General features: G+C 60.1%; 3 protein-coding genes across 8 annotated transcripts in view; 2 read left to right on the plus strand and 1 right to left on the minus strand.

The window, feature by feature from the left end:
• KLC1 (kinesin light chain 1) overlaps positions 1–5,815 on the plus strand; it is a 58,560-nt gene extending 52,745 nt beyond the window's left edge. For 3 of the 6 annotated variants that reach the window (XR_003795966.1, XM_029238494.1, XM_029238497.1), the window contains 2 exons: positions 4,971–5,043; positions 5,409–5,815. Coding sequence is in view for 5 of the 6 variants with exons in the window: in XM_029238494.1 (XP_029094327.1) it covers positions 4,971–5,043; positions 5,409–5,411 (76 nt within the window). In the remaining variant the exon portion in view is untranslated. Of the gene's footprint in view, positions 1–4,970; positions 5,044–5,367 lie in introns of all 6 variants that reach the window. The other 3 variants (XM_029238492.1, XM_029238495.1, XM_029238498.1) reach the window with 1 other exon arrangement.
• Positions 28–11,881, minus strand: XRCC3 (X-ray repair cross complementing 3). The gene is made up of 7 exons (XM_029238502.1): positions 11,733–11,881; positions 9,923–10,060; positions 9,570–9,782; positions 6,528–6,682; positions 4,303–4,515; positions 4,173–4,219; positions 28–4,087 (listed from the first exon to the last, which is right to left on the minus strand). Exons 1-7 carry the CDS (start codon positions 11,785–11,787, stop codon positions 3,868–3,870), a joined length of 1,041 nt encoding a protein of 346 aa, XP_029094335.1. The 5' UTR covers positions 11,788–11,881; the 3' UTR covers positions 28–3,867.
• Positions 11,882–15,494: 3,613 nt separating this feature from the next.
• ZFYVE21 (zinc finger FYVE-type containing 21) overlaps positions 15,495–25,396 on the plus strand; it is a 15,839-nt gene continuing 5,937 nt past the window's right edge. Inside the window, exons 1-3 of the mRNA XM_029237016.1 lie at positions 15,495–15,697; positions 24,771–24,821; positions 25,021–25,189. Of these exons, the coding sequence (XP_029092849.1) occupies positions 15,560–15,697; positions 24,771–24,821; positions 25,021–25,189 (358 nt within the window). The 5' untranslated portion in view covers positions 15,495–15,559. The remainder of the gene's footprint in view (positions 15,698–24,770; positions 24,822–25,020; positions 25,190–25,396) is intronic.

Consider the following 25,396-nt stretch of genomic DNA (forward strand, 5'->3'; position numbering starts at 1 on the left):
TAGTTGTGGCTCACAGGCTCAGTAGTTGTGGGTCACGGGCTCTAGAGCGCAGGCTCAGTAGTTGTGGGTCACGGGCTCTAGAGCGCAGGCTCAGTAGTTGTGGCGCATGGGCTTAGTTGCTCCGCGGCATGTGGGATCTTCCCGGACCAGGGATTGAACCCGTGCCCCCTGCACTGGCAGGCGGATTCTTAACCACTGCGCCACCAGGGAAGGCCTGACAGATACATTTTCAAACCAACCCTGAGACATTATTCCTTAAGGGAATCCGTGAGACTAGCTGGTAGGCTAAGAAGATGTAATTCCAGATGATGCCAACTGTACAAGGGCACATCCCTGCTGAGGAGGTTTGAAAGGATCTGGAAAGCTGTGAGCGTCCTTGTGAAATGTTGTCAGGGTTAGTTTCTAGTTTACCTTAATGTTATCATATGGGTGGTGTCACTGAGCAAAGGCGCTTCCAGCCACCTTTTCCTCAACAACTGCACTGGGCTGGGGTGCTACGTGCTCCCTGGGCTCCCTGTGGGGACTAGGGGGTGCTCACTCTGGGGTGCCCTTGGACTGCACATGTCCTTCACCCCCACTGTGGACCTCAGACTGAGGGCTAGAGGCAGCAGCGTCCCGGGGTTTTGGTATAGCAAGGCTAGACTTTAACTTAAGCTTTGTTTAAAAGTTTCTATAATTCAGTAGTGGATCACCTCAGGGCACCGGTGCTTATGTTGGTGAGAGCTGCTGTGCCCCTCCAGAGGCAGACACCCTGGCCCGGTGTTGGGGGCCCTCGAGGCTGACCGGTCTCCTGCAGCCTGTCTCCTCTGGCCACGCTCCTTTCCTCAGCTCCTGACTCCACTTAGGTTTTGCAGTTTCCGATGGATCAGGAACTTTCAAAATGCTCTCTAGAGGCGTTTAAAAAAATATGATGGGTTGTAAGAAACCACTGGAAAAAAGAGCAGAGCTGTGTCCCCATGTGGGCAGTGTGGCCCTTTCAGGTTCACGTTTAGGTGCAGTGGGGGTGATGTGTCTGTGTCACATCAGAACCAGGAGGGGACCAAGCTGTCCTGGCTCCTCCTCCCACTACATTGAAGTTTCCTCCCAGCCACAGAGCTGGTACAGGACATCTGAAACCCACTCGGTTTCCCTTAGTGACAGTTGTCTCTGGAAAAACAAAGGGCATTTAGAAAGAATAAACATGGGGCTAAGAACAGAATTTAATTTTAAGCTTCCAGTTGGTGAAAAGAGACCTTCTTTGCAGGGGCCTTAGTTGAACCTTGTCTGGCTTTGAGCCCTCTGGCCCTGGTTCCCCGAGGGTTGTGGTGGCCTTTGTAAGGCCACATGGAGACAGCATTTGGGGTAAGAGAGGCTCGAGGGCCTTCCTGAAGCTGGGTTGTAAAAGCCTTCGTGTCTCAGAGGGGATGCTACCTGGGAGTCGGCAGTGTCTGATTTTTGAACTTGTATCAAAATAGAGAGAAGCCAGGTTGTAACCTACTTGGCAGTCTGGTAGTCAGGATTTTAACATTCTCGGAGAGAGCACTGGGGGTGGTCCAGCCCTCCCTCTTCCTTTCCTGGTGAGGGGACCCTAGGGGGCCAGCATCCATTTCTACACTGTGCTGTGTCTATCGAGTTAGACTCCCCTGGCCAGAGGACGGACTGGCAGTGGAGGAGCTGAGGGTCTACGTGAGTGTCTGAGGGCTGAGGTCGTGGCGAGCTGGGCCTCCTGACCCTTGCGTCCCTCCCCAGGCGGAGCAGGCACTTCCGGTGCTGCAGGGATTCAGGTAGTTATTTTCTGAAACTTAAAAAAGGTCCCTATTATTTGTTTGGTCAGGAGGCTGCTAGGAGTATCATGTAATTAGTTATTGTCTTTACCGTAAAGTATAAGTACTGCTAAGAATTCAGAGTTTAGTTTGTAGCACTCATTGTTATAACTTCATAGAATGTTCTGGGGAAGGCATGTTACATCTGTACGAGGCCAACTTTTGGTATGTTTAGACGTCATACTGTGTAATCATGGGATATCTGGAAACGAAAGCAGCACTGGATAGCAGCAACCGAAGGTGAAGCTCAAGTGAGCTAAGCGAGCATCGTCCTGCACACGCCTCCTCCGTGTAATCGGACTGATGTATAAAGACCAGTGCGGCTTCCACTTAGTTCTCCACCGCGACAGGAGGACTCAGACGGTTTATACAGTGGTGTGGAGCTACCCCTCGGGGGTCACAGGCCTGTGACGACCGTCCGATTGTCCCTGGGGTGTGCTCTGGGGGATGGGATTGGCTGAGAGGCCAGGGAGAGGTAGGGTGGACACTGCTTTGGGACTTGGTGTTCCTGAGACACAGAGAGAAAACCCCACTGCCAAGTTCTATGGCCCCTGGTGGGTGAGCACCCCCAGGGCGGCCTGTCTGCCTGGTGGGTGGGTACGGCTGCCCAGAGGCCGAATGTGGGTGCGCTTGTGCTGGTCCGCACCTCTGCAGGGGGTTGGCCATGAAACATACCTTCTGTCTTGGAGCAGTAGTTTTCTTTTCTCACTGTTGGTGTGACTCGCCTAGGAAATCATTTGGAACTGTTTATATTTACTTACAAAAATAAAGTGTTTTATTTCCTGTTGTAAAGTCCCTGTACTTTTGCGGAAAGGCTCTCTTGTAAAACTCCAACCCTAAAAGAACCCTTTCCTGTTTAACGTTAGGCACCCAATCTTTTTAGGGTCACAGACTACTTTGAAAACATGATGAAAGTTGTAACTGGATCATCCGGTCCTAGAATGACGGGCACAAAGCGTGTGCCCCGTGACAGGGGTTTACCGCCCCGCCCCAGTGAGCCCGTGGGAGCTTGGGACCAGTGTCTAGCTCCTGGAGCTGTGGGAGGGTGGCCATGGCGCTGAAAGTGGAGTGACAGGGCTGCCCCAGGCTGTGAGGACAGACGTCACGTGTATGAGTCCTGAGGACAGTGCCTGGCAAAGAGCAAGCGCTGGTGAGGGTCCAGGGGCTGCAAGTGCCTTCCCCGGCACGTCTGTCCGGCCGGGGCTGCTCTGTGCCGGGCAGCAGCGGGGAGGGGGCAGAGGCAGGGCGATGATGGGGGTGAAGGTGGCACAGCCCTGCTGGAACTGGGCAGTCACGTCCCTTGGTGACCGTGGGGCCTTGTGCTGCCACGACCAGATGCTCAGGTTCTGGAGTTTCTGGCCCGATGCAGCAGGACCCCGGCTGATGGGAGGTCCCGAGTTCTATGCACACAGTGCAGGAGCGCCCTGCCAGAGTGGATGCGCCCCCAGGCCAGGGCTGACGGTCCCGGCCACAGTGGCCAGCCTTGGAGGAGGCACTGAGGGCACAGCGGGATGTGCTCTCCTTTTAGAATAGTTCTCGTCTGCCCAGAACGGATTTCCCGGCAGATGGGCCAAGCCGGCGCCGAGGCTGCTAGCGCTCGCTGGGGGGCTGGGGGGCTGGTGGCAGGGGCAGCGCACAAGGCACATCTCCCCGCCCCGATGCCTCTCCCGGACCCTGCGGCCTGGCCTGCCGTGTGTTCTCCACCCTGTGCCAGACCGGGGCCAGGGGGTGTGCTGGCGGCCAGGAGCCGACAGCCCAACCACGGGGTGAGGAGGGCCAGTGGGCGCTCGTCTGACCTCGGCCCCGCCGTGGCCCGAGGCGTGGGTGTTGGGAGCTTTGGGAAGGGGATGCGGAGCCTGCGGGGGTCGAGGTGGAGGCCCTGTCTGGCCGGGGCGCAGGGGCCTGCATCCGGGCGGGAGCTAACGTGGGCCCAGGGTGGAGGAGGCTGCTGCTTACTATAGAGACGCTGCAGCAGCCGGCGGGGGTGGGGGCAGGCTATGGATTCTGGGCACTTCCCGCAGCCCCTGGTACCTGAGGGGACCCTAACCAGAGGGAGGGCCACACGTCAGCAGGACTCAGTCCCAGGTGTCCCCCGCACACCCTCGGCGGTGACCGTGTAGGAACAGGACGAAGGCGGCAGGTGGGGGGCGGAGACCACCCTCAGGGTGCGGCGGGGTGGGGCGGAGGCGGCCTCCTCGGGGCGCAGCCGGTCGGCCGTCAGCCTCACCAGGAGCTGGTTGGACCAGGTTATGCCCAGGGCCGGAGACGCCCGCTCTCCCCCGACACTGAGACAGAAAACAGCCCGACTGTCCTGTGCTGTGTGTGGATCTGCGGGCCCCGCCACCCCTGCCCTCGGGGCGCCCCACTCACCCCGGAGGTCCGGTTGCCACACCCCGCTCCTCTGTGGATTCCGTCACCTGGAGGGTCCAGATCGGGGTCAGCGGCGGTGAGGACCCGGCCCCCCCGGCCTCGCCCTCCCCGGGGGTGGAGGGGGGCCCACCTGGTTGATGCACAGCACGGGGCTCCGGAAGGTGCAGCTCAGCCGGCGCAGCTCGGCCCCCAGCGCCTGCAGACGCCGGGCCCTGAGGGCCGAGGCCGCCTGGTCGAACTCACAACGGAACGGGGCTGCCACGGAGTCGATGACCACCAGGCGGGCCATGCCCCGCGACAGGAGCACAGGCACCTTCTTACGCACGCACTCCAGCAGGGTGTCCTGGAAGCCGAGGGGAGGTGGCCGTCACCACCCGCGCGGGAGGCCCCTCCCCTTCAGTGGCCCCGTGCTGGGCACTGACCACCCGGACCACCACGGTCACCAGGACTGCCCAGCCCCACCCAGTGGAGGGAGGAAGCAGGTGTGCGGGGACCTGAGTCTGTCCTGCAACCAGCGTCGCCTCCCACGTGAAGACCCCCGGGCCGTGCCCAGGCTGTGTGCTAGGACGCCAACCGGCCCAGCGTGGGGCCTCAGGTGCCTCCGGGCTAGCCCCACCTGCCCCCCAAGACCCTACGCACTGTGCTCGGGGCAGCCCTGTCCCTTGGGGCCGCCTGGCCCTGCCGGCCTGGACTCGGCCCTGGTGCCCAGTGGCCACACACTGGCCATCCCGTCAGGCACTCCTGAGAGCTGTTGGGTGTCTGGGATGAAATTCGACTCTGTGCTTGTTAACTCTCCAGGGTGTCTCCAGCAGAGCCCCTCTCTGTGGAAAATGACAGCAGCAGCAGCGGCCTGGAGGACGCCAGCCTTAACGTGAGTCCTGCACCCCTTCCCGCCACCTCAGGCAGTGCTGGGGCACCGGGGGGCCGGGGGCGGGGGCAGGGGCAGGGCCGCACCCGCCTGCTGCAGCGTCGGGACTCCGAGAGGGGCCTAGCTTGGAGACCCCGTCCCCCGGGAGGAGGCCCGGGACACCGAGGCTCTGTTTGTGCAGCAGCATCAGGCCCTGGTCCGCACCTCCCGCCTCCCCCCGGGCAGGGACCCCCAGTTGCTGGGCAGACACCAGCGAGGGGCTGGGGGCCTCCTCCACCAGAGCTGCTCCCGGAGCAGAACTTAGGAATGTGCCCCCACCCCCGCCAGGGTCTCACCGCCTGGCCCTGACCCGCTGCTGCGTTTCTCAGTGAGGACGCGCCGGAAGGACGAGGATCGTGCTGCCTGTGTGAGTCCAGAGGGCCCTGTGACAGCCAGGGGACGGTCGCGAGGCTGGAGGGCCTGAAGCCGGAGCCTGTAGCACTGACCTCGTCTTCTCCTGTGTCCACGCCCTGAGCACCGTCACGCTAATAACCGCGCTGCCCGCCGCCAGCGCGCGCTCACCTGCAAAGCCACGGCCGCGCTGGGCCCCTAGGGGACGGCCACCTGCCGCCGGTCCACCCCGGGCCGCCCGTGCCCTGAACCAGCCCGGGCTCGCGTGCCACCGCTCATCGTGTCACTTCCCCGTGCTATGTGTGATCATGTATTTTACGGTAAAATTTTTTTAAATTAAAAGTTTATACAGCTCATCCTTTACCGGAAATTCTTTTTATAGCAGTTCTTAAATGGGGGAAGGGCCTGGGTGGGTGGCTCTGCACACTTGTGTTCGGTGCACTGGTCTGTACTCCATCTCCCATCTCCCTCCTGAAGCTTTTGCTTCGTTATTCAGCCCCAAACAATGACCTCAGCTGGCTGCTCCCCGGCCGCTTGCCTGCCCCCTGCCCCCTCCCCAGGGGCCACTGCCCTCTGTGTTCCCACCGCTGTCTGCCCACGGGGAGGGCACGTGACCCGGGGACGGCTTCCAGGCGTGGTGTCGCCCCAGCGGCCCTGCCAGGCACGCTCAGCAATCTGGGGGGGGGGGGGGCTCGACAAGGGGGCTTTCCCCTCCTTCAGAGGCAGAGGTACAACCCCACACCACGGCTGCTGCCGGGCCAGTGGCCTGGACGGCAGGTCCCGTCCTCTGGGCCGCGGTCACCTCTGTGGCTGGGTGAACAGCCGCAGGAGGCACTTGCCCTGCTGGGGCCTCCTCTAGCGGGCAGGAGGTGGCGTGTCCGGCGCCCTCCCTTGCCCGCTCTTTCCTTGGGGTTAGGCTGCTAGAAACACACTGGACGCTCAGTTCAGCCTGAGTCCAGGTAACGAGTAGTGCCAGCCTGAGCGGAGCACACGGCCCCCAGCAGGCGACTCGCCGCAGGCGGGCACCGGGGCCTGACCTCGCGGGTCGTGCACGTGGCCCGCCCGCCCGCACGGCCGACTTCCCCTCAGACGCTCACCACGTCGGCTGCGTGCTCGATGAAGATCTGGTGGCCAAACTTGATTTTCCTGAGCACGTCCCCTGGGACGTCTGTCCGCAGGCGCTGCTGCTGAGCGATGAGCTGCTGCAGACGCCGGCTGGGGAAGGCGTCCTCTGTGCACACGTAAATGGCCCCTGGGAAGCCGCGGGGCGGTGAGCAGCTGGGCGTGGCCTGAGGCCGCCCCACCAAAGGCCAACGACCCTCTCCTTCCTGCACTGCCTCTCGTGGGTCTGCCCCTCCGACCCAGCTCGGGGGCCGGCCGGCACCCACCTCTCACCGCAGGCCCCTCGCTGCCGGAACTTCACCCTGTGGGTCTGCCTACCCTGGGCTGTCCGAGTGGGAGCGAGGGGAACTGTAGGGGCTCCCGGCTTTCGGAAACGCCCCCTCCTGCAGACACAGGGAGATGCCCCTCCCAGGCCCTGTCGGGCGGATGTTCCCTCAATTCCACTGTCAAGGCTCCTCCTATGGTTCTGGGCTACCTGGTGGTAACTGTCTTTGTTGCGCCTGGAAAAGCCAGTAAACAAAACACAGGCAATGCATCACCAGGGGCCTGGAATCCCCACCAGAAGGTACCCCCGGAGTCCTGTGCTGAAAAGAACCAGGGGCCACCGATTCTCAACAAAGGCCCCAGGACAATTCAGTGGGGAAAGAGTATTTTTAACAAGTGGTGCTGGGACAGAGAGACACCCACGTGCAAAAGGATGAAATTAGACCCTTACCTCATACCATATAGGAAAACTAAATCACAATGGATCAAATATGAGAGCCCAAACCATAAAACTCTTAGAAGAAAACACGGGTAAACCTTATGACCTTGGATTAAGCAGTGGATCCTTAGACATGACATCAGAAGCACAAGCAAGAAGCAAATTGGACATCATCAAAGTGAAAAACTGTGCTTTAAAGGACACCAACAAGAGAGGGAGAAGATAACCTAATAGAGAAAATACTGCAAATTGCTTATCTGATGAGTTTAGGGTCCAGATTATACAAAGATCTCCTACAGCTCCACAGGCAAATAACCCAAGCTTTTAAACGGGCAAGAGATTGGAACAGACATTTCTCCAAAAACACACGAATGAGCAGCAACACGTGAAGAGACGGCCAACGTCACCGGCCACCGGGGGTGCGGTCGGCGCCACGGTGAGAAGCCACCCACGCTGGCGTCAGAGGGACAAGCGTCGGCTCAGACGCGGAGGGACTGGAACCCCCTGCGTCGTCGACGGGAAGGAAAACGGTGCAGCCACTGCTGAGAACAGTCTGGCAGTTCCTCAAAGAGCAGAACACGCAGCCACCATGCGACCCAGCAACCCCACTCCTAGGTGTCCACCCGAAGCCACGCACGAACAAGAGGTGTGACAACCCACGAGACTGTCAATGGATGAAAGGGTCGCTAAGTTGTGGTCCGTACACGTGAAGGAACATTATTCAGCCCTACAAAGGAATGAAGCACCGACACATGCTCCAGCGTGGGTGAACCCTGAAGACATTACGCTGGGTGAAAGGGCACATTTGCACGATCCCGTTTATTTGAAATGTGCAGAACAGGCGAAGCCATAGAGACAGGAAGCAGATGGGTGGTTGCCGGGGCTGGGGGAGGGGAGAGTGCGGAGTGACTGCTCATAGGGATGGGCCTTCTTTTTGGGGTGATGAAATGTTCTGGAACTAGACAGTAGTGGTGGGTGCACAACTTTGTGAAAATGCTAAAAACCACTGAGTTAAATAGAGAGGAAAGGCCTCAGGGCTCCCCTGGTGGCGCAGTGCTTAGGAATCCGCCTGCCAATGCCGGGGACACAGGTTCGAGCCCTGGCCCGGGAAGATCCCACGTGCCGCGGAGCAACTAATTGCCCGTGAGCCACAACTACTGAAGCCCGCACGCCTAGAGCCCGTGCTCAACAAGAGAGGCCACCGCAATGAGAAGCCTGCGCACCTCAACGAAGAGCAGCCCCCGCTCACCGCAACTGCAGAAAGCCTGCGTGCAGCAACGAAGACCCAACGCAGCCAAAAATAAATAAATAAATAATAAATAAGAAAGGCCTGTGATCTGGCGGTGCGCTGGCTGAGCCCCACCAGGACTCTCAGGGCCACGGCTAAACCTACCGTTCCTCTCGCTGTACCGGTCACGGCACCGCCCCAGGGAGGGGACCCAGAGAAGAGCCAGAAGCACTGACACCACGTCCGCGTGCCCTATTTGTGAGTGTGTAACTTTCATTTTGACCCGATTCTGTTTCAACAGACTTTCAAGCTTGGAAAAGAGATGCAGGATGGAGGGAGAAGCACCGTCTGACCGTGTCAGTGGTGAGCTCCTGACCCTTGAGGCCTCCCTAACCTTCCCTGGCACGTTCCAGCCCATTCCCGGGGGCAGGGCTGCCTGGGGAGCCCCCGATGTGGCCGAGACCCTCGTCACAACGCCGTGGCTCCCATGTTCTCCGCATCTCGGGAGAGGCCTGGACAGAAGGGTCACAGCCAAACCCAGTCGCACGGCCCTCGAAGCTCCTCGCCCCACACCCTATTGGGCGTCTCACTGGGACAGATGAGTGGGGTGCCCGCCCGCAGAGGGGCTTCGAGAAGCTGGCGGCAAGGCGGCCCAGCATTTGAGGGTTGGCGGGGAGGAGCTCCACGTTTTCTGAAGCGCAGAGCCGCTTGGCCATTCTTTTCAAAATTGGGCCTTTCAGACCTGATTTGGGAAGTCACTTTCTCAGGAAAATGTGCCTCAGGCCCCACATTTAATGCGGTCACAGTGGCCGCGGGCCAGGCCTCTGCAGGGGACATGTCGCTCGGAGTCACCCCAGGCTGGCTCTGTCCCCCCTCGGCCAGGCCCCGGGGCTCTGCACTTTCCCTCCCACCGAGGGCCCCCTGGCCCGCCTCCCTCTCCTGAGGCAGGAATCGCAGAGCGGGTGTGAAGGCAGAGATGGGAACCCTGGAAAACGGCCCCCAGGGGCAGCCTCTGGCCTCGAGGGCAGGTGCCCGCGAGGTGACAGGTCAGGACCCCTGCCCGCCCCCCGAAGTGGCCACACTCACCGGCCCCCAGGCCTCCGTGTCGCCGTGGGAGCTGCACGGCCAGGCAGAGCTGCAGCGCCAGCTGGGTCTTCCCGGCGGAGCTGCGTCCGGCCAGCTCGGTGATGCCGTCCAGGGGCAGCCCGCCGCGGAGGAGCCCGTCCAGCACAGGGCAGCCCAGGCTCAGGCGCTCGTGCTGCTCAGGGAACTGCTCCTCCTGCTGGAGCAGGTGGAGCGCTGGGTGCGGGGAAACAACAGGTGAGCCCAGCCCCGCACAGCCGCCCCCGGGCCAGGAGGCCCCTCGGGCTGCAGCGCCGTGGCCTGTGGGCTCAGCCCCGCGCCCCGCTCCTCCAGCCAGACCCCAGGGCACCGGGCACCTGTGCAGACGCTGCTTCCTTGCAGGTGTGAGGAGGCCGCCTTCAGTAAGCGCTGCACGTCGGGGCCGGAGAGGCGGGTCAGTCTCTGCAGGTCTGGTCCAGAAAGATGCAGAACCTCCTTTACTGACCTCAGTTTGGCTGAAGGTATAGAATCAATTACAAGACAAGGTCAGACACAGCAGGGACAACAGGTATCCTCCAGTTCTGGGGACCTGGTGGGCAGGGGCCAGTCCACCTGCTCCCTGAAGTTGCAGGGACCCCCAGATAGAGGGCGACCATGACGGGACGGGAGGGAAGGGGCCTGGGGAGGCCCACGTCTTGGCTGCAGAAGCCGGACGCTTGGGCCTCTCCCTGGTGCCGGGAGCAGCGGCCTCCGCCTGGTCCCATGCCCGCCCGGACACATCTCCCAAGACAGGTCTGTGTGTGCACAGCCTGGGAAGGGCCCGGGCCGAGTCGGGGGAACCATGCACGAGGGAGAAGCCGCAGGAAGGGATCCAAAGGAACATCCACTGAACCAGGCCACGGGATGGCCAGTGGGGTGAACAGACAAAAGAAGAGTCAGCATGCTGGCGGCAGTACCGCGGAGGGCTGGGTTACAGGGTGAACGGCCCAAGGGAGCTGGTGTTTCATGAGGAAAATGAATAATTTTGAGCTTAGATAAGCATATTACTTTCAAACGAGTAGAAAGAAAAAAATACGCTAAATATAGATCCAACCAATCCAGAAGAAAGCATAAAAGAAAAACAACATAAAAAATAAGACAAACAGCGCAGCATAATAAGGGAGAGTTAAACCTAAATTTATCAGGAATTACCTTAAATACGTATGCACTGAGTGCTTCAGTTAAAACACAAAGACTGAATGAAAGGGGAAAACAAAGCTACTGCTGTGCTCTCAGGATGGAGGAGCAGGGGGCACCCTGCTGCCAGCCCTGCGCTCACTCAGGGCCCCTGTCACCTGCTCACAAGCACCTGATACCGAAGCGTCTCTCACAGACACCCCGGGAGGCAGGGAGAACAGAGGGCGGGTGCGGGGCGCCAGCCGGGCTGGGAGGGGCCAGTGCAGCCTGGGGATGGACGCGCCCAGATGCCAGCAGACTCGGTGGGCTGGCCAACCCTTTGAGCACTTAGAAAAGAGCCACTGCTGCCTGACAGACCTACTGCGACGTGGGAATAATCAGAAGTACGGAGGAGATGCAGCGCATGAAAAAAGGAGGCAACCACTAACTCGGGGGGGAAAAACCAGAGACGGTACAAGAAACGAAACAGTCATAACCCTGGGTTCAGTGGCAGCCATTATGTCCCTAGTCACAACTCTGATGGCTAATGGGACCCAAACTGTGTTCCAACTGTGGGGGGGAGGTTTGGAGGAAGTAGGGGCACACGGGCACCAGCCTGCCCTCACCCCCAAAACAGGAGGCCTGTGAGGACTCGTAACACAGACAAATCAAACACAGCAACACAAGCACACTCGTCAACAACCCAGATATAAATACAAAATGTTGCTAGAAGACTCCGAAGTGGTAAGTAGTTCCGTTTCACTTTTCAGACACTGTGTGTGTACTGCTTTGATGAAAATGAAATTAACTTAAAAGCAGTCCTTTCCGTTAAAAACACACACACACAATTGAAAAACCTGCGGCACATTCCAGTATCAGGGCGTTGATCAGGACCAGCTGTCTTGGGATCAGTAACCAGAGGGTCCCCGAGGCTCGGACGGGCAACCTGGTAAACCTGTTCTACGTGAGGTGTGTATATCTGTGCGTTCATACTTTCACACAATCACTTTATATAAACATCAGCAAACGCACCTTTCTTAACTGCAGCAATAATTCTAGGATTCAGGTCCAACTGATCCACATCCATTTTTTTCAATGGGGTGACCACAGAGATGGACGAATTCCCAGGGACACGAATTCTGACGCGCTTGTCGTCCCCTCGAGCAGCCCGGGAGCCGAGTGCAGCAGAGTGACGGAGCCTGGGTGCGCGGTTCCCTTTGTGACAGGGCCACACCATCAGCCCGGAGCTTGGAGAGGCTTCACTGCACCAGGGACAGCACTGAGAGACGTCCAAGGCGGCGCTTCTGTCCGGGCAATTGTTCGGTAACTCAGAACCTAGGATTCAATCCACACAGAGATGCATCTGAAGAGCCAACCCCCACCTCGCATTCTGAAGGTCAGCCCACTTCATCCCCCGCAGAAAGTGGGAGAAACTGGCTTGTGTCCCAGCCCCACGCCCCCCAGGCCAGGGGCGCCCTGCCCTGACCCACCTCTCTGGGGTGACGGCGGCAGATACAGTCAGAGGCCCGTGCGCACTGGGCTCATCCGAGTGGAGCCGGCTTTGCGTTCTCCGGTGTGAGTTCCCTTAAGTGTGTCTCCACGGCGATCTGGAAAGAGCAGAAAAGGCCACGTGTGGTGGATCTCAGAGGACGCCCAGGAGGTCAGAACCGCTGTGACCACCGAGCTGCCCCAGCAGAGAAGAGCGGACACCGAGTCCGGCCCGGCCTGCAGCCTGCCCTCCCCGCTGGCAGGAGGGGCAGCCAGCGGCGTGTCCACCCAAGACGGCACAGCCGGGGATGCAGCAGGGCAGCAACACTAAGGCCGTGGCCACTCAGCAGAGGCCAGGCTCAGCGTCCAGCAGCAGCAGCAAGGCCCGGGCTTCTGGATGGTGTCAGGTCGCTCCGGAAGCTTTAAGAACCAGGCCGTGTACACCCCCTCACCTGCGGTCTGCTCAGGGAGCCCCTGGAGGCAGCTTCTGGGAGGTGGCAGCACGAGGCTCTGGGGCCCACAGCCCGGGCAGGGGGTCTCCGGGCCAGCAGGCTGCTCCCACATTCTGCTGGCGTAGGGGCCAGGGGGCTCCCAGGCCAGCTGCTCGGGGCAGGGCTGACAGTAAACACTGCTGAGGCTGAGGGGAGACACCGAGGCCCTCAGGACTGCACATCAGAGCAGAAGGGCGGCCTGAGTGCAGGGCCCCGGTACCAGCTGCAAGGCGGCTGGGGGATGTTGAGTAGCTAGGAGTGCACCCTGAGGCCGTGTGGGAGACGCCCTGGCATCAGACATCTGGACAGAATACCAACCTGGGTTTGTAAATTCTAGAGGAAGTGCGTGTGTTCTTCCCCTGGACGTGTGGAAAGCCCCCCCCCCCCACCCGGCGTGGGCCCTGAAGCGGGAGCAGCGAGTGGGCTGGGGTCTGGATTCTGAATGACGGGGGGAGGGAGCCTGCGTGGGGACACAGCCGGGAGGTGCCTGTATATAAGGCTCGGATCCTGACGAGCAGCTGGACACGGGGTAGGAAAACCAGCGGGTGACCACCAACCGAAGGGCCTCAAGCTTCCGTGATGGGGGGTAGGGCCCCCAGAAGCAGAGTGCCCACTGGCGGAGCACCCGCTGGGTACCCGACACTGGCCCAGGAGCCGGACCAAGAGCAGGGCCCGGGTGAGCCAGCCACCCTCCAGGCCTGTGCTTCTCCAACCAGGGACAAGCATGTGCCCAGGCAGCACCCAGAAGCAGGCACGGGGTGGGCCTGGCCAGAGCGGGGCAGCTTCCAGGAGCATCTGAGTGCAGGTACCGTTTCAGGGGCACAGCTAACAGCGGGCGCTGCTTGCTGAGCGTGAAGGCGCATCAACTCTTAGGGCCCAGCACAAGACTCTGAGGAAACTCCAGTTATGTCCCCGAGCCTTCCCAGGTGGAATCACTTTCCTGTATCTCTGGGGCTCTGGGGCTCTGAGGGGGCCTGAGGACCCCCCGCCGCCAACACACGCTGGGACAGGAAGGCAGGGCCGCTGCGGCAGATGGGCCCACCTCCACCCTGGGGGCAACACTCAGGTTTCCGGCAGCTTTTGTTGACTCAAACTAAGGACTCAAGGGGAGAATGAGGGAAGATCTTTCAAAACTAATGCACTAAAATAAACGTGTTCAGGGCCTCTCCCGCTCAACCAGACAGCCACCCAAAGGAACCGGAGGGTTGGTCGGGGTGGGAGGACCCAATCCCCACACACTGAAACTGTTAATTCTTTCTCTGGCCAAGTTCGGAGCTAAATTCAGGCAAACTACATACAGCTCCACTGATGTTGCCCTAAAATCACCAAAGGTAATGAAAGGTCGAGGGCTGACTTTTATCAAACACTTAGTCTCTTCCAAGCATGTGACAGGTATGAACTCAAACATCACACGAGCAATATTATAACCCCTGTTTTGCTGGTGAGAAAACAGAAGCACAGTGTGGTTAAACGACAAGCTTAAGGTCATGCAGCCAGCAAGTGGCTGGCCTGAGATCCAGGTCCAGGCTGTGTGTTCTAAGCCCCGACCCAAATTAGGCCGACCCTGAGTTTACACGGCCCACCTGTTAACAAATCCAAAGGGAATCATTTGGTCTCCATACTCTGCAGAACTCGGTCATCCAGAGGCTGACCTGCCCTGGGGTGTCCAGCCCTGTTGGGAGCAGCCCACCCTCAAGGCTGGGCATCTTTTCTGGCTCCCCCTCCCACAAAGGGCGCCAACGAGCACTCCTTCATCCTGGGCTGCTGGGAGGAAGCTTTCACCTGGGACCTTGGGTGGCCATACAGGTCCTCCCACGGCTGGGCCACCTCTGTGGTTTCTCCAGAACTGGCCAGCCTGGACTTCTGGCCCCCGTCGCTTCTCAGAATCGTCTTCTGCCCTGGGAACCTCTTCTCTCTTCAGCCCCTGAGGCTTTGAGCACTCCCCACTCCCCCAGACCTGGGTGTCCGGCAGACCCCGCCTTGGCCGTCCGATGGACCAGGGCGCCCTGCAGACGCACCCTGCCACCCACGCGCATCTGCTCTTCCCATCGGGCGCTGCATCTCCGAGGTTGTCCACCCCCCACCCTCTCCCGCCCCACCCCACGGCCCCTAGACTGCTGCCACAGCCCAAACTGGCCCTGCAGCTGTGCGGGCTGACGGCCCCAGGACAGGGGCCCTCCGGTCCTAGCCCCGCTAGCCAGCCCGCGCAGCCCCGGCGCCGGGCTCCCTCCCGCCACCGGGACTCGCTCGGACCGTCGCTCGGCTGTGCCTTCTGCCCGCCCGCCCGCCCGCGGGTGCGAACCGCGGCTTGGGGCATCGATGACGCGCGACCCCGTCCCCCCAAAGCCCCAGGAGAAGGGCCGCGCGGGCGCCGAGCTGCGCTCTCGGTGCCCAAGGCCACCCCTGCCTCCATCCTGCCCCGGACCACGGCAACCACTCTTCGCACTCACCTAGCCCGCGCTCCACAGGCTTCTTCGCGCCGTCCTACCCTTCGCAGCCTACTCTTCCAATGAGCGCCGGGCGCCTCGCGCCGGATACGCCAATCAGAGAGGAAGCGGCGCCCACGTCGCCGACTAATTGGCCTATCCAAAGTCTCAATAGCCCTGAGGGGGCGGAGCGTGATCGGGCCGGCCCTCACTGCCTATTGGTGGCCGACCGCAGGGTGGCAGGGGAGGTACCCATGCGCCAATTGGAGAGCGCAGCGACGGGGCGGACACCTGGCGCCGATTGGTCCGAGCTCCGTGCTTGGGGTGGCTATTGGGCGGAGGCGCTGTCAGTCGCGCTGGCGGGGCGGGGCGGGGCGGGGCTCCCGGGAGGCTCGGGCCCGGTTGCGGGCGGCGGGCTAGCGCTGGGGCGGCGGGCTAGCGCTGGGGCGGCGTCATGTCCTCCGAGGTGGCCGCGCGCCGCGACGCCAAGAAGCTGGTGCGCTCCCCCAGCGGCCTGCGTATGGTGCCAGAGCACCGCGCCTTCGGCAGCCCGTTCGGCCTGGAGGAGCCGCAGTGGGTCCCGGACAAGGAGGTAGGTCGCGGACGCCCGTCAGCCCCGGGACCGGATCCGCGCCCCCTGTCCCCTCCCCGTGCCCCCGAGCCTCCCGGCGTCCGCGTCTCGCGTCGGGTCCCCGGGCCCGCCCCGCCTCCCCGACGCCCCTCCGCAGCCCAACCCGCTCTCCGCGCACCCCGGCCCCGGAACTGCCTCCTTCGGCCCCTCTGTCCTCCCCACCCCCAAACCCGGCCGCCCTCGGGACGCCTGCCCCGCGCCCTAGCGGAGCCCCCGGGCTCCACCCCTCCCGGGCCACGGGTACTCTGCCTGGCCTGGTTCCCTTTCGCGGGGCGCCCAGTCTACCCCGCTCTTAAGAAACTGCCCCCCGAGGTTTCTGTGACCCCTCACAGATCTCCCTTCCTGATACGACCCGGGCTTTGCCCAGCTGCGAGGTCATCTGTGGATTCCGCCACATCCATAGGTCGAGCTGCTGGGCTGGAACCTTTGATTCAGTTGCGACCCCCTCCCGCGAGGGAGGAGAGGAGTCTCGTGTTTATTTATAATCAGCGCTCTGTGTAGGGGACTCTCGCTGTGTGGATTGCCTGGCGGTGGTGTCTGAGGGAGTCTCGGGGGTGAGTACGCGGGTCCAGGTGGGGCGTCTGGAGGGCGTCCTGCCTGGGGAGCTGCACCTGCGCCCAGAGGTGAGGGGCGGGGTGGGGCGTGAGCTCTCCCGTGGGTGGGGTGGGGGCGGAACCTCTGAAGGCCTTTTTGTGCTGTGCCACAGGGTTTGGACTGGATCCCATAAGCCGGTTATTCTCAGCTATGCTAAGCCAGGCGGAAAAACTTACCGCATTCCTGTAGATCACAGACGTCCCAGAGACATAAAAGTAGCACGATTTATTTATTTATTTTTTTTACGCGGGCCTCTCACTGTTGTGGCCTTTCCCGTTGCGGAGCACAGGCTCCGGACGCGCAGGCTCAGCGGCCATGGCTCACGGGCCCAGCCGCTCCGCGGCATGTGGGATCTTCCCGGACCGGGGCATGAACCCGTGTCCTCTGCATCGGCAGGCGTACTCTCAACCACTGCGCCACCAGGGAAGCCCAGTAGCACGATTTTTGAAAATGCTTTAATTTGCATCTCCTTCCAGCGTTCCGATTGACCACTTTTCCTTCCTCCCCGTAGAATGACGGTTGCAGGCGGCACATTTTTTTGCAGGGGGGGCGAAGTGGGGGGATGCGATCAGGTGTTTTCAGGGCACTGGCGGTGAAGCGCCCAGAGCTCGGAGGGGCGGTTGGGCCAGCCGCGGGGAGGTCTCAGCGCCGTCCTGCCAGGGCTGCCCTTTCCTCCCATCTCCTGGTCATCGAGTCCCTGCAGGCCAGTGCACAGAGGGCGAGATGTTGGCGCGCAGGCGGGTCACTGAGCTGGCCCAGGCCACGTCCTCCCTTCCTCTTGGGTTTCTGGTCGCCCTGTCTGTGCTCTTTCTCTTCTGCATTTTTCTTCCTGGCGTTTGCAGTCTTTGAAATCACAGAACGTACCTTTTCTCGTGTGGTCTCCTTGGTTAGTGCTGTTAAAAGGTGATTAAAGAGAAAAAAGGTAATATCACGACTCTCGTTCTCCTAAGTGAATGCATGTTCCGGAGCTCTTTTAACTGCATCAGTGAGGGAGCCGGGCGGGTGTTATCAAGGTTCGAAGAGAAGTCAGAACCGCACAGCCTGACCTGGAAGGAGGCAGGTGAGGGCAGGAGCTAGAGGCGAGTTGGTCTATTCCATGCCGGGGTAGGGGAGCCGGGACAGGGACATACTGTGTCCGCAGCATCTCCACTTCACTGAGTGGGCACCAAGCGTGTCCTTGAGGCCAGGTCAGAGTGTCAGTCTTTTTCCACTTTTGTCCTCCGAGGACCCTCTTTAGACATTTTTTCCCCTGATTGATCCCCCATGAAACGCTCACAGCAGGGATATGTCCACCTCCTTAGGGACCGTATGTGCGGGAGAACACCCCTCTGGACGATGTGCAGTTTTCCCCTGCAGCCCGCAAGCTGCTCTTCAGTTAACCTCTGGGTCCCCCCCTGCCAGCCCTCTTCAGGTCCCCTTGCTCTTTGCTGGAATGATTGTTTCGCAGATTGTACTGCATGTGTTGTCTTTCTTTGTGGGTCTGGTGTTGAGGTGCGTCTGGGGCCCTGCCCGCCTGTCTGGGGGCTCTCGGGAAAGCGATCAGTGTGGGTGGGAGTGCTGGGGTCAGCGTGGCACTCCTTCCTGTAACAGAAGTTTCGTTCTTGTGTTAGAAGGATGGCGGGTTGCCTTCCAGAAACACGCCCCCAGTTTGCCATCTGAGCAGCCAAAGAAGGCCCTAGAGGCGGAGGGAGCTCAGAGCGGGGAGGAAGTGCCAAGTGACCGTGGACAGTTTCTTCTCTGACTTTGAGGAAGTGCGTGTTGAAATGTACTGGGGAATGTCCTAGAGTCCAGAAGTGACCAAAGGAAGTGTCGGGAGGAAAAGAAACTTGGAGTGGGGCAGTTTGGGCTGGGAGCATCGGGACGAAGTCTGGCCTTGGTTGCGGGGGCTTTGCCCTGCTGCTCGCTCGGCTTGGTGGCACTCGGCCTGCCCAGTGCTTCTGGGACCCACGACCCTGGTGTGTGGGGAGGGGACTCAAGCGTGGATCTACCAGTGCTGAGAAGTAGGTTTACTTGTGGTTTGGGACGGGCGGTGGCGGGGCATAGGTGGAGCATGGCAGGGGGCGACATGCTGTCCTCAGCTTCACCCGCCCCCGCACTCAGCTGTGGGTGGATGAGTGTCACGGTTGTGTGCAGCCGTCCTGTGTTCTTCGTCCCGGCTGTCTTCTGCTGGGTCCATCAGCGGCCAACCTGTTGCCCATCTATCAACTCTTTTTTTTTTCTTTTAAGTTTATTTACATGTGGTTTTCTCATTGTGTTGCCATTATCAAAGTGGGATTCATTTTTTAAAAATAATTAATTAATTTTTGGCTGCATTGGGTCTTCGTTGTGGTGCGCGGACTCGAGGCGTGTGGGCTCAGTAGTTGTGGCTCGTGGGCTCAGTAGTTGTGGCTCGTGGGCTCAGTGGTTGTGACTCGCGGGCTCTAGAGCGCAGGCTCAGTAGTTGTGGCACATGGGCTTAGCTGCTCCACAGCATGTGGGATCTTCCTGGACCAGGGCTCAAACCCGTGTCCCCTGCACTGGCAGGCAGGTTCTTAATCACTGCACCACCAGGGAAGCCCTATCAACTCTTTACTCAGTGCCTGACCCTGTGCCAGCTTGGTAGCTGGGGCCCACAGGGGCATCCCTTACAGATGTTGGAAAACGTGGGGATGTGGGTATGTCTGTAGCTCTCAGCTTCTCAGAGGGGTTCCTGCCCCAGAAATAACTGAGACTAGCTTTCCTGGTGTCTTTGTGCCCCTGGGAGCTTGTGAGGTGGGGAGGCAGTGGCGGGACAGGGAGGGCCTGGGAATAGCTTGGGCCTCGTGTGGCTGCCGTCCGAGTGTCCCATGACCAGGAGAGTGGCCTTAAGGGTGGGCTGTCTGGGCACACAGCCATAAGGACTTGCTACAAGTAGCCCCAAATACTGAATTTTATCGTTAGAATCCATGCAGTTTTGCATCCCTTTTCTTCCTGTCCTGGGCGCTGGGTATAGCCAGTGATGACGATGGCTCTGCACTGTCACTGACGTCAGATGCTCTGCAGATGCAGAACCGGGGAGGAGAGAGCACAAGTGTGTCAAACAAAAACAAGGTGAGGAGAGATTTGTGTCCCACAGGGTCACTGTGGGGGGAGGTCCGGCCCAGGGCCCTGTGAGCTCTCCAAAGGCAGGTGGCAGGGGCTTGCTCCATAGGAGGGGCAGCCCAGGCTAGGAGAGAGTGGGGTGGGAGGGGCAGGTGGTGTGATCTGACAGCAGATCAGGGGGTGCAGCACCCCAGGACAGCCTGTCTCCGGCCACGGGGTGGGTCAGAGTTCAAGGCCCTGAAGGAAGGCGAGATTAACGAAGGTTTTATCAAGTCCAGTCCGTGGGCGCTTTGTTCCGGTGGATGTGCCAGCCAGTCCCATCTGTAGTCCGCGTGTGGCTTGTGGCGGGTGGACAGGGGTGTCTGTTAGTCTCCTCTAGGGCAAGAGGGGAGGGGCCCTTTGCAGGATGCGTTCCCAGAGCACTGTGGGCGGTGTCCCCGGTCTCTGGTCTCGTGGCCTCCGGTACCCCAGGCGGGTCCCCGTGGTCAGGAGCCAGGAGAGCTGCCCACGGCCGCTTGGGCCGGCGGGGCGCTGCTGCCAGTGTTGGGAGAAGGCGGGTTCCTGGCTGTCCTGCGGGACATGGGCAGTGGCAGCCTCTCCTTCCTGGGACGTGGTGTCTGCACCTGCTGCTCCCTGTTTGATGGCTCTGGGCTTTGTCCTTGGAGGTGTTCTGTCCCTGCTGCTCCTTCCCTCAGGTGCCCCCCCCCCCGAAAGCATCTGTTGTCAAATTCGTCTCGTTCCCGGGGCTGCTGTGTGTCTGCTCTTCATCCCTTGAGCTGGTTTCTAACATCTTATTGGTTCCCTCATTAGTTAATTAGTTAAATCTTTTTTTTAAAATTTATTTTAATTAATTTATTGATTTTTGACTGTGTTGGGTCTTTGTTGCTGTGCGCGGACTTTCTCTAGTTGCAGCGAGGAGGGGTTACTCTTCGTTGCAGTGCGCGGGCTTCTCATTGCAGTGGCTTCTCTTGTTGCGGAGCACGGGCTCTAGGCACGCGGGCTTCAGTAGCTGTGGCTCGCGGGCTCTAGAGTGCAGGCTCAGTAGTGTGGCACACGGGCTTAGCTGCTCTGTGGCATGTGGGATCTTCCCAGACCAGGGCTCGAACCCGTGTCCCCTGCATTGGCAGGCGGATTCTTAACCACTGCGTCACCAGGGAAGTCCATGAGTTAAATCTTTGACATGGGTTCATTTTATATTTGTAGGGGTTATGCTTTTACTCTTTAAAAACGGTTGTCTTTCAACAAAGATACAGTAATACATGTAATTTTGTAACTTATTTTTATGATTTATTTTTGAGGAAGCTTTTTCTTTTTAATTTAATTATTTTTGACTGTGTTGGGTCTTCGTTGCTGCGCACGGGCTTTCTCTAGTTGCGGCGAGCAGGGGCTACTCTTCGTTGTGGTGCGCGGGCTTCTCATTGCGGTGGCTTCTCTTGTTGTGGAGCACGGGCTCTGGGAGGAGGAAGCTTTTTTAAAAGAAATATTTATTTATTTATTCGCTTGTTTGTTTCGGCTGCGCCGGGTCTGAGCTGCGGCATGCACGTGGGATCTAGTTCCCCGACCAGGGATCGAACCTGGGCCCCCTGTGATGGGAGCCCAGGGTCTTACCCACTGGACCACGAGGGAAGTCCCCTTGTAGCCTGAGAAACGGTCTAGCGTGCGAGCCAGGCGCAGCCGGGCAGGTGTTGTCTCTCCCAGCACCGCCAAGGACAGTGTGGGAGGAGGCGTGACTGTCCTTTGCCGCTCCAGCCTCAGAGGGAGGGTGGGCATCTGTCCCAAACTCTGTCCTTTTTTTTTTTTTTTTTTTTTGCGGTACGCGGGCCTCTCACCGCTGCGGCCTCTCCCGTTGCGCAGCACAGGCCCCAGACGCGCAGGCCCAGCGGCCATGGCCCACGGGCCCAGCCGCTCCACGGCATGCGGGACCCTCCCGGACCGGGGCACGAACCCGTGTCCCCTGCATCGGCAGGGGGCCTCCCAACCACTGCGCCACCAGGGAAGCCCTGTCCTTTTTATAGTAACTTCTTTTTAAACACTCCTTTAAACTCTCCAAACTCTCTCTTCTGACTATTCTACCTTGAGGGGAGATGCCCTGTCGGCCGTCCTGATGCGCTGCCCTGGGCACCCCCAGGGCTCCCTGTGCTGGAGTCGGACAGCAGGTCGGCAGAGACCGCGGGTCTCCAAGCAGCCCTGTGGCCCAGCCTGTGCCCTCGGCTGCATGCCGGGGTGGACCCCACGATCCCCGAAGGCCCCTTCTGCCCTGAAGTCTTCCATCTGGGCCCAGCTTTCTGTGGCCGTTTCTGGTTTCTCCTTTGATTGCTCGTAATCCCCTCACTTCCCCACCAGAAAGCACACCCCCAACCTCGTCTGAACTCTCCTGCGTTGGCAGGGTGGGCATGAGTCAGCTGTTGCTTTCCTGGCCCTGTGAGGGGTTGAGGCCGCTGGGCTCTGACCCTGGGGCTGCAGCCGGGAGCGCCTCGGCGTCGGGTGTTGCACTAGAGGCTGTCTGTGCCACCCCCTGGCTCCTCTGTCCTCTCGTGGGCGCCCAGGGGACACTGTGGAGGCCACCCTTACCACCGGCTTCCACCCAACTGCGGGGCAGGAGTCCTGAGGGTGAGCGCAGGGGCCCTGGTGGTGGGCTGGAGGCCCCACCGTTGACACCGTTTCACTCGAGGACGAGGACGGCCCTGCTGGTCCTACCGCCCGTCCTGGCGGGCGGGAAGCGGCCTGGGGCAGCCGCGGAGGATCAGGCAGCATCTGCGTGTGTGTCTGTGTCTCTGTGCCTGTCTGCGTGTGCAGCGTGTGTTTGTGCCTTAACCTGCACCTCACACGCAGGGCCCTCACTGAGCTCCTGTGGGTCCCGGTTCTCCCTTGCAAGCGTGCCTGTCTGTGATGCCAGCCCCAGCCCACCCTAGCGACGCCGTGGTGACACAGGCCTGGGTGCGACATAGTCTGGGAGGCTGGAACCCAGGCAGCTTTTGTCACACATGGTGCAGGTGGGTTGCTCACACCTGGTTTCTGGACTCCGTCTCCCCAGACAGTGGTTTCCCAGAACCCCAGAGCCTCTGGGTCCAGGTCAGGTGCACGGGGCCCGGTGCTGGGCCTCGGCCTGGGCTTTTCGTTTCCTTTTGATGCAGCTGGTTTATCAGACAAGGTGTGAGTTCTTTGGTGGTAATTTTACTCTCATATCTTCACCAGTTGCTTTATTTCCTTATGTAATTCTGTTTTCATATCAAATTGTTCTCCTGATAACTTTAAAAGCTTCTTTTATATAATCCATAGGAAACTTACTTTATTTAAAAGCCCGTAAGTTTTCTGAATAACCTCGTTGGTTATTTAGATTAATACAAAACTTCTAGATCACTAATGTTTTTAAGGGAGTGAATTTTATTTATTTATTTAAAAAATTTATTTTATTTATTTATTTTTGGCTGCGTTGGATCTTCGTTGCTGTGCGCGGTCTTTCTCTAGTTGCAGTGAGCAGGGGCTGCTCTTCGTTGCGGTACGTGGGCTTCTCATTACGGTGGCTTTTTGTTGCAGAGCACGGGCTCTAGACACGCAGGCTTCAGTAGTTGTGGCATGCAGGCTCAGTAGTTGTGGCGTGTGGGCTCAGTAGTTGTGGCATGTGGGCTCAGTAGTTGTGGCATATGGGCTCAGTAGTTGTGGCTCATGGGCTCTAGAGCTCAGACTCAGTAGTTGTGGCATGTGAGCTCAGTAGTTGTGGCTTGTGGGCTCTAGAGCACAGGCTCAGTAGTTGTGGTGCACGGGCTCAGTAGTTGTGACACGTGCAGTCAGTAGTTGTGGCTCACGGGCTCTGGAGCACAGGCTCAGTATTTGTGGCACACGGGCTTAGTTGCTCTGCAGCATGTGGGATCTTCCCAGACCAGGGCTCAAACCCTCATCCCCTGCATTGGCAGGCGGATTCTTAGCCACTGCACCACCAAGGAAGCCCCGGGAGCAAATGTGAAATTTCTGCTGTGGTCTTAGTTGAGAAATTGGTCTCTCAGTTGTGTAGATGCGAGCCTCCCGGTGAGGGTGGGGCAGCCCTGGGCTCCATGTCCCAGCCGTGGGTGCAGGACGCGCATAGACTTGGGAGGCAGCTCTCGCACTGGAGCCTGGCCTGATGCTGGTGGTCCCGCCGGCTTTCCCCACATCCAGTGGATTCTGTGGCTGGCAGATGTGTGAGGTCACAGGAGAGCGTGGCATACAGATGCCCTGCCATGGGTGGAGGCCCAAGGGCCAAACACACGGAACATTCCAGAACTGACAGTGAGAGGCAATGGCAGGGACTGGTGGAAGCAGCTGCGCTGTGATTAGCCAGCTCGTGCTTGAAGCCGACAGGGACTCTGTGGATGGTTCTGGAGGGCCAAGGTGGGCCAGGCCCTGTGTCCCAGCCCAGAAAGCAGCGTAAGAGCAAAGAGAAAATAAGGAAACATCAATCACAGGATCTCAGAACGCTTAGACACCAGCCCAGGGTGGGGCCGTGGCCACGTAGAGCTGGGTTGGCTCGGGGCCGGCCTGGACGCCTTCCCTCCCACGGAGAAGGGCGCACTGCGTGTGGATGCCAGGCTCCTTCCATAAGCTTCCTCAGGGTCCCGGCCCCATGGTGGGCCCTGGCACCTGCTGTGCATTTCCTCAGAGCAACAGACCCGGCTGCAGGCGCAGGCCTGGGGGCGGGAGGGGTGCAGAGCAGGGGTCAAGGTCAAGCACTGCGTTGGCAGAACGGGGAGGATGGGGAACAAAGCCTGGGTGGCAAGTGGGTTCTGGCTGCCCAGATTGAAGCCAGGCAGTGAGGACGAAGGGCAGGACACTGGGGTCAGGCCGTGTTGGCCAGGACTGACTGGGGACTGGCCGGGTTCAGGTCGCGTGGTGGTCAGGGTGTCTGGTTCCCTGACAGTGGCATTTTACTGTCACCGTGTCATTGGGGTGAGGTGGCACATGTGTCCAGGAGCAGCTTTTCCACCGTGGAGGCTGAGCCTTGGCGGTGCGGGGACAGTCTGTCCGCACTTGGTGCCAGGATGGGAAAAAACCCTCGCTTTGTCAGATAAGAGGTCTGAGGTCCTCTGCGTGGTTGGTTGGTTTGGTGATAATGTGGCCGTTTCCGGCCGTGGACCTCGGCCTGTCCCTGGAGCACTGTCCCCAGCCTCCCCGCTGAGCCCCGGGCATTTGGGTCTGGTAGCACCCTTGCTAGCTAGACGCTGCCCCAGCTCAGCAGACCCACTGCGCTTCTCTGCGCGGGGACCCGGTGTAGATCACTTTCTGCTGTGGCATCGCATCATCTCACAGCCGATCCTGCGTTCCGGCGACAGGACGGGGCTCCCTGAGGAGCTGACCACGTGGCCTTGGCAGCCGGGTCCTGATGCCCTGTCACCTTCTCTCCTAGTGCCCGAGGTGCATGCAGTGCGACACCAAGTTTGACTTTCTCACCAGGAAGGTGAGCTGCGGTGGGGCGGGAGGGGGCGTGGGGGGTAGGAGTGGGCGCTGTCTGTCGCGGAGCCTCGGGGACAGTGGCAGCCCGGTCAGCAGGCAGGGTTCCGGCCGCTGGGAAACCGTTGGGACCCTCGAGGCATCTGGTCGTGGATGCCGGTGGCGTGGGTCTCCGGGGGTCCTCACTGCCTGCCCCGCGTCTGCAGCACCACTGTCGCCGGTGTGGGAAGTGCTTCTGCGACAAGTGCTGCAGCCAGAAGGTGGCGCTGCGGCGCATGTGCTTCGTGGACCCCGTGCGGCAGTGCGCCGAGTGCGCCCTGGTGTCCCACCGGGAGGCCGAGTTCTACGACAAGCAGCTCAAGCTGCTCCTGAGTGGTGAGCACCTGGGGCCTCGTGTCTGTTGTGTGGTGGCTGCGATGCTGTGACGCCCTGCCTGGCCTCTGTCTCTGCAGGGCGCCTGCTGCAGGCTTGGGACCAATAGTTGGGACTCCAGGTGCGGCCCCTGCCGTCCTGGGACATGGTGGTGGCCAGAGGGCAGCTCTCTCCCCGTGCCTGCTGCCCCTCCCCGTGCCTGCTGCCCCT

Source organism: Monodon monoceros, unplaced genomic scaffold (assembly GCF_005190385.1).
Source record: "Monodon monoceros isolate NGI ecotype Baffin Bay Population unplaced genomic scaffold, NGI_Narwhal_1 Super_Scaffold_21, whole genome shotgun sequence".
Classification (NCBI taxonomy): Eukaryota; Metazoa; Chordata; class Mammalia; order Artiodactyla; family Monodontidae; genus Monodon; species Monodon monoceros.